General features: G+C 35.2%; 1 protein-coding gene across 1 annotated transcript; it reads left to right on the forward strand.

Annotated features, from left to right (window-relative positions):
- Positions 1 to 5296: 5296 nt before the first annotated feature.
- On the forward strand, positions 5297 to 7628 carry LOC120182488 (cyclin-B1-2-like). Its single transcript, XM_039187459.1, has 4 exons — positions 5297 to 5455; positions 5779 to 5879; positions 7251 to 7342; positions 7446 to 7628. Exons 1-4 carry the CDS (start codon positions 5330 to 5332, stop codon positions 7544 to 7546), a joined length of 420 nt encoding a protein of 139 aa, XP_039043390.1. The 5' UTR covers positions 5297 to 5329; the 3' UTR covers positions 7547 to 7628.
- Positions 7629 to 8247: the final 619 nt, after the last annotated feature.

Consider the following 8247-nt stretch of genomic DNA (forward strand, 5'->3'; position numbering starts at 1 on the left):
ATAAATTATTGGACTCGTTCTGGAAACAAGAAGCCAAAGAAGCTCAATATTACATTTAGCATAGACGAGACCACACCATAACAAACGGAAGGAGCCAGAGGGGATTGTGGTCCTCTCGTATGCTTGGCGTTGGAGCGTTTGATCACAGGAAGTATAAAGTATCTACCTCCCACCGTTAGAGATAGAGCTGTAGTAGGCTTGTAGTTTTGGCATTATATGGCTAGATCGATATATACGAGACGCTGCCTACCTGCTTCCGCGTTATAAAAATATCCATAAACAATTGGTAAGTTTATAGGCTTTTGGTTTGAAAATGTTTGGTTAAGTACCTAGAATTCAATAATTTGTTGTTTGTAGGTTTTAGATGTGTAGAAAGTGTTGTTTGAGCAAATGTTTGGTTTCTGCAGGTTAATCTCAGAAGTGAGCTGCGTGAAAATGATGTATGGCTGCAAAAGTTGATTCAATAGTAGATGAGGAAATAAGAATTATTGCTTATTTTTTGATTGTTTAATTGATTTGTAAAAGATGATTTGTAAAAGTTGATTTGTTTAATTGATGTGAACATAATTCTTATTTGTGCTTGTTTAATTGACTGAAATGTAATGGTTGATTTTGTTGATTTCAATCTACATTATGTTGAAGGCAAAAATGACTATCGCAATGCGAAATGAAAATCGCAACGAGAGAATCGCAATACGAAATGAAAATCGCAACGACAAAATCGCAACGCGAAACTAAATTCACGTTGCGATTTTCATTTCGCTTTGCGATTCTCTCGTTGCGATTTTCATTTCGCATTGCGATAGTCATTTCCGCGTTGCGATTTTCACGTTGCGATTTTCACGTTGCGATTTTCATTTCGCATTGCGATTCTCTCGTTGCGATTTTCATTTCGCATTGCGATAGACATTAAGATGATTGCGAACGTCATTTCCGTGTTGCGATAGTCAAATGAATGCCTAATAAGTGATAACAACTGAACAGATCATAGCAATTTTCAAACTCAAGTTACTAATACATGCCTAACTGAAAATGTTAAAAGTTCACACATAAAATCCACATAATACAACGTTTGCATTTAGAATTCACCTAAGTTAACAGTCCCAAAAGTTGAAGCCGGTTATGATTGGGATTTTAAAGATGATTGCGATTTTGATTGCCTTTTGCTTGACACCATATGAGCTTTGGATTTTGATGAGGATCAATATTTTGGTAGAGGAAAAGATGATTGTGATGGCACTGGTGATCCACATGTCAACCTTGTATGACCACTTTCCTTGCACCGACTACATATCGATCTCTTCTTCTCTTTACCCTTAGACGGTATACGATCGTGACTTTTTGGTCGGCCAGGTAGCCTTCTGTCCATGGCTGGTGGCAAAACTGTTTGTAAGTCATCTGGTATGTCCCACTCAGAAGGATGTGGAATAGGGTAGACAATCTCGCCATAAGTCTGTCGATATACTTCTGTAGTGTAGCAATCCATAGCGTATGCGCTTGAATCATCTTGGTTTAAATGAAGAGAAACTTTTATAACATGGCCACACGGATAACCAGATGTTTGCCATTTCATACAACTACACGTTTTTGTACATGGTGTAACACGATGTTCCAATGTTCCTGTAAATTTAAATAAATAATACTTAGTAAAATATATGATAAGTTACGAATTTAAAGAAATAATACCTGCATGGTTTCTTTTCTTGTAGTACCACTGTTGAATAGAGGCTCGAAAAAACTCCATTAACATAGTAATGGGTAATTTCCGGGAATGACGACTTAGAGCGTTGATTGATTCTGCACTATTAGACGTCATGAAACCATATCTTGCTCTAAGTTGATGTACTCTTGACCATCTTTCAAACCCGACATCTTCTAGTGTTTGAGCACACTGAGGCAAAACACGTCTTAAACAATTTATATGCTTATTAAAATCCACTTCTCGATAAGCTTTTACAGCCTTCCAGTATGTTTATTTGTGATTTTTTATACCAGAAGACCTTGATTTTAGATTTCTATACAAATGAACACCACAAAGTCCATGAAAAGCATCTGGGAAACACCTTCTAACAGCGTTGTCAATTGAGTTTGCCCTATCGGATATGATTGTCAGATTGCTAATAGGACCTATGCAATCCCTAAGATGCCCCATAAACCATGTCCATGAATCAGAGGTTTCAGATTTGCCAACCCCATAAACTATTGGCAGTATCCCATTGTTAGCATCCATGGCTACTGCTAATAAGTTTACTCCAACGTATCGACCTTTTAAATGTGCTCCGTCAACTATAATAACTGGGCGCATGTAATTAATAAACGAACGAATCTACAAAATCATATACACAAGAAATATAATCATTTAAATATGAAATGCATGTAACTAACAAAAATGAGTCAACAAAATTATATTGATTTACTAACCGCAACACCAATGGCGATAAACAGCAACTCAAAGCGTCCATCTCTATCTGTTTTGATATGAGTTACCGACCCAGGATTTTTCAACTTTAAATTTTGACAATAAGCCGGCAGTTGGGCAAACGATGCTTCTGGCGACCCCCTCAACAATTCCAAGGCATAACATTTGGCTCTCCAAGCTTGAGAATATGAGATACTAATCTTGAACCGAGCATTCATGTCAGTCATAATTTCATGTCCCCGATATACCCTACCATTCAAAAACATTAACTCAGCCAGAAAACCACCCAATACCTTTTTGTTTGCCTGTTTATGGCGAGGAAAAACTTGGGTTCTTGAACATGTATGTTTATCAATAAAAGTCCTAACTTGAAACATTTCGCAATCTTTTATCCTCTTTGCAATCATACGCCACATACAGTTTTTGTCAATCATACACCTTGTTTCGAAACGATCTTTGCTTGATTTGTTAACTTTTAGTTGATAGCCATCTTCCACACATTTCGTATACAAAGCTATCTTCAAGTCTTCCTTTGTATCAAAACAATCATCTTTCTTGATACGAATAATTTTTGTGTAACAATCAACTGCTATCTTTACCAACTCTTCTTCCGGTATCTGAAGTAATTCTGGCATATTCCAGTTATACTCCCGTGGCATTTTCTTCGGGGACTTTTCTTTGGGGATTTCTTCTTCTTCTTTTTCTTCTTCAGTGTTATATGAATTACAGAATGGATGTTCAACATGTTCATTTACAGTCGTAACTTCCTCCTCATTATCATCAACATCTTCCTCGGCAACGGTTGCTTCATCATCAAAATTCGGGTATTGACCAATATCAAAATCATTACACGCAAGGTCTGTTTCTTCTTCTGAAAAATCATCAAAATCCGAGTATTGACCAAGATCAAAGTCCGGGTATTGACCAAGATCAAATTTCGAATACTGACTAGTACTCACAATTTTTTCTGTTGGCTCATCATCGTCTAACTGGTCAATACGAAAACCGAAATTTGGTGCTGAAAGTTGATTGGGATTTGGATTAGGGAAATGTTGTGGGTTTTGAGATTGTTTTTGGTATTGGAAATGTGGTGAAACAATATTTGCTTGGTGATGAAATTGTGGTGGAACCATTAAATTTTGAGCACCATAAACTGAGGTTGAAAAACTTAGTTGATTACTACCCGCTACTGACCCAACTTCACTACTTCTAGGTTTAACAACATACAATACAACATCATCACTTGAAACACTAATGTAAGCAATGAATCGTTCAACCTCTTCATTGTCAGTTAACAAATAAACTTTACCATTTCTCTGATAAGATAACCTAAATCCACTTAGGGGCTCTAAATTCAATTTATTTGCAACACGTAACATTAGAGTTTCATAAGTTAACTTTTTTAATGACAGTTTTAGTTGAAGATTCATGGGTAAAGGCATATATTATAAAACACCATGAACATTCTCCCATGACCCTCCAAAACACAAATCTATCCAAACATGATCAACGTTAGATGATTTCATTATTGTAAATTAATTTACTAAACAAACGAGCTGCGAAACTAAAACCTATTGCCGGATGGGGAAGGATGTCGTTGGATATAGGAACGGATGTCGCCGGAGAGAGTGATAGATGGAGATGGAATGAGTTGCGATTTAGGGATTTAGGTTATGAGTTACTGCTGCTGCGTAGTTATATACCCAAAACATTTGTGTTGCGAAATTAAAACCTGTTGCGAATTTGAAATTCAGTATTGCGATAGTCAGAATCTCGTTGCGATTTACTAAATCGCAATGCAATTACGTAAATCGCAATGCGAATACGTATTCGCATTGCGATTTACATAATCGCATTGCGATTTACGTATTCGCATTGCGATTTACAGATACGCATTGCGATTTACGGATACGCGTTGCGATTTTACGTATTGTCGTTGCGATTTACGAATACGCGTTGCGATTTTACGGATACTCATTGCGACAGTCAGAATCACATTGTGATTTATATGTTCGCGTTGTGATTTTCATATTCGCGTTGTGATTTTCATATTCGCGTTGCGATTCTGGAAAATCGCAATGCTAATTTGTACTATCGCATTGCGATTCTTCATAATCGCGTTGCGATTCTGGGAACTGATTTGCGATTCTGGAGATCGCGTTGCGATTTTTATTTCGTATTGCGATTTTGTTGGTCATTTTGGCAAATCCAAAAAAAGTTGGTTAAAATCATATATTATAAGTCATTTTTGGTCATTGAGGTTATTTTCTCTTATTAAAATAGTAGGGTTTTTTTAGAAGAAAAGACTTAGGGTTTTTTGTTTACTTCAGAATGATTAAGCGTTAAATGATTCAAATACTGAATGATTCAGAGGATCTGTATGAATTAATTCTAAATGTAGCATGCTGTTTGATACTGAATCATTCAGTACTGTTTTGCTTAATCAGTCAGCACTGAATCATTCAGAGGTGCGAAACAAACACGTTGAATGCTGAACTGTTCAACATTCAACGCTAAATGGTTCCATTAATAGGCAAACAAACAGCCTTGAGTTAGATCGGATTGGATTGTAGTATTACAACAACAACAAAACCCTATTCTCATATGCAATAGGGTAAGGAGAGGTAGGATAGTAGACTGCCCTAAACGTCAGGTTAAGAACAATTTCCGTGAAAGACCTCCAACTGTAAAAAAATTTAAAAAAATAAAGATAAAATATAATATATATATAAATAAATAAATACATAATTAAACAGTCTTCGTTCTACATATGCTCATCTATAATGAGAATAATCCGAAGAGTGTCTTCTCCTTTAGTAGCCTTTTCTTGCTTGCAAAGATACTAATAACCCCCGCGCCACGTAACAGAGTTTTCAAAAATCTCATAGAAAAACATCAAAACAGAGAAACATGGAGGCATCGAAGACGATTCAGCATGAAATTGGAGGAGTCCAGAATGACGCTCTTCGGTTTGGTCTCCACGGCGTTAAGAGCGACCTCGTCGGATCTCACCCTCTCCAATCTGCTTATGAATCTGTAATCTTCCCCTGTTAGTTTCCCGAGAACACATTTAGAAGGGAAATTAGAATTATTATTATTCTTTTGTTTATGTATTCTTTTAAATCTTTCTGCGTTCACTTCTCAGATCTCGAACGCGCGCCTGAGCATAGTCGCTTTAGTACATAATTTTAAAAAGTAGTCTAGGGTCTTTATTATTGAAAAAGGGAAACAGATGCTGTTTAGTTCTTATGAAATTAAACATTGTTGTTTCTATGGGTTTTTGTTTCGAAGATTTTTAATTAGGGTTTGAGGGTAGATTAGGATTGGAATACTATTTATTTGTGGGTGGTTTTGTTTAGGCGAAGAAAACGCAGGAGGAGATGAAGAGGAAAGGCCTGGCCAATCTTTATGGAACATCATTCCCACTTAAAATGGATCTCGATAGGCAAATCCTCTCACGGTATGACCTTAATTTTTGTCTTCATAAGGAATTTCTGCTCCTTTTTTAAGTCAAATTTTGAGCAGTTGATGCTTAACAAATTGGTTTAGGCTTGTCTGCATAATTAGATTTTTGTCTTCCCTGATAGATAATTATGAGTGCTTTTACACTGCCGGTTCTTTAGTAGCATAAACATGGAGATTAAAGTTGGAAGAGAATAAGAATAAAGAACTTGAATAATTATTTTGAGCTCAAACTGGTGAAGAAAACTAAGGGGTTAATGGTTCTTGAAAAATATAAACTGAAATTGCCAACCAAGTGAAATATTGTTAGAAATTAAGTGCCGATGGAGAATATAAATAATTCGTACATGGCAAGTACATGAAGTAAAAGAGTTAGGAAATTTGAGCTAACAATCCGTATTATATGTGTAGAGTTTCTACCCATTTTTTAGAAACCTTTATCCTTGTCTCGTGGCTTCCCTTTGCCATAATGCTCGACAGACAAACTTGATATTTTTCTTTTAAAAAAATTACTTTTTATTTGATCTTCCTTGTCATAATGCTCGATAGATAAACTTGATCCTTTTCTAACAAGTTTACTATTTATTTGAGGCATGCCTTCTAGAATTCCTATCTTTTCTAAGGTAGTAATTTGTATCCTCTAAGATTTCTTCCCAATTTCTAGTCACTCAAGGATCTCGCATTCCTGACTCCTCTCTATTTCAAGGATTTCTTACAAACCCTTAAGCATTTATAAAAGATAGGTGTTTGGTACTTTTTGGGTACGAATGAATAGACCATGACAAGAATATAACAAATGAATCCAAATGATGAAGAAGAGAAGACTTATGTGTAAGAAGCACATATCTTCGTGTCATATCCAAATTAAGAAATGGATTGAGCTGGTATTATGGTTTTTATTCTAAAACATCACTGCATCTTTTTCTTTTTCCTTTTTTGAAAATTTCTGTATCTATTTGACATAGGAAGAAATATCAAGACCTGTGCTGATACAGGTGTACATGTGTTCTTGTTACTTTACTATGTTTTATTTTTCTCCATGTTATAATCATGTTTAAGGTTATGTATCTTTAGAAAAAGTTTGATTGACACATTAATGATCCATTTTGTATAGGCTTCACGCATTTGCAATATCATGTGTTTGTTTATGTTTGGGAACATAGATCTAAATAGTAATGAATTTTTTTCTTTAATTGTTTTAGAGAGAGCATGGATTTTGACCAGACAGTAGAAAACCCTAATTCTCTATAGAGTGAACTAAGATTACACCAAGATGTATATATGGTGTATGACGTCTTTAGTGGCAATTACCAGATTCCGAATTCACTGCTTGATGTGTTTTATGTATTTTCTTTTGAAAATTATGCAGGTTCCAGAGGCCATTGCTCCTATCTTCAATGCTAGGGTTGGAAGCTTTGACAGGAACTTTAGATGATTTTGGTTTTGAGGATTATCTGAATGGTATAACAATACATGCTAAATACAAATACCCTTTTTCTTGCGACTTTTTTGTACATATTTTGTGGGTTAGCGGATGTTTAAAATTAGTGGTGGTTGGTTGCAGATCCTCGAGAGTCGGAGACTGTGTGGCCACTGGACTTGCACCATAGCATGGAAGTTCGACTCGGTCTCTCCAAGGGACCGATCTGCCCCAGTTTTATGTGAGGTTTTTCACTGACTACAATGTTATCACCTAAAGGAAGTCACTGCTGAACTTGTGTTATTTTTTCTTTCTTTTTAATGAATTTAGCCGTTCTGTCCTTTGTAAACTGCAGCATCAGCTTTTTATTGTTTGGAGTTTTTGGTTCAAATTTATAAAATTGACTTTGGCAATAGTTTCAGTACTATCAAAGGAGATTAATTTGATATTGGTTCTATAAATTTTAAAAAGTAAAAAATGGAAAAAAATATAAAAAAAAAGAAATACATTAATTATTGAAAATAAAAAATAAATTGAACCAATATATTCAAATGAGGGGAATCAACTGATATCAACTTTGGGATCAAATCTCATGTGCACAAGACTAATATTTGAATTTTCTCTTACATGTCTAATAACAAGTCTATATTTAAATCAAAACTAAGAGGATTTTCCAAAATTAAAGGTTTTTTTTGGAAAAAGTACTAAAAGTTAAAAATTCAATTGGGTGTAGCAAGAATGATGAAGTCGCCAACAGAAACAATCAAAATACCCAGAGTTCGGAAGAAAAGTCTTGGTAGAGTAGAGTAATTCTGTTAGAGATGATTGAGGGTTAGAATGAGAGGCTGAAAAATTAGAATTATTTATCGATAACTAGTTGGTCTAATGAGATGATGCATTAAATTCCTTAAGTAAAATCAAAGATTCAAACTTTGTCGTTCACGGA

The sequence above is a fragment of the Hibiscus syriacus genome, unplaced genomic scaffold (assembly GCF_006381635.1).
Source record: "Hibiscus syriacus cultivar Baekdansim isolate YM2019G1 unplaced genomic scaffold, ASM638163v2 tig00112673_pilon, whole genome shotgun sequence".
NCBI classification, from domain to species: domain Eukaryota; kingdom Viridiplantae; phylum Streptophyta; class Magnoliopsida; order Malvales; family Malvaceae; genus Hibiscus; species Hibiscus syriacus.

Coding starts and splice junctions, on each gene's coding strand:
- LOC120182488 (XM_039187459.1), top strand. CDS start 5,330: ATGGAGGCATCGAAGACGATTCAGCATGAAATTGGAGGAGTCCAGAAT. Junction 5,456..5,778: donor TCCAATCTGCTTATGAATCT/GTAATCTTCCCC, acceptor GGTTTTGTTTAG/GCGAAGAAAACGCAGGAGGA. Junction 7,343..7,445: donor TTTTGAGGATTATCTGAATG/GTATAACAATAC, acceptor GGTTGGTTGCAG/ATCCTCGAGAGTCGGAGACT.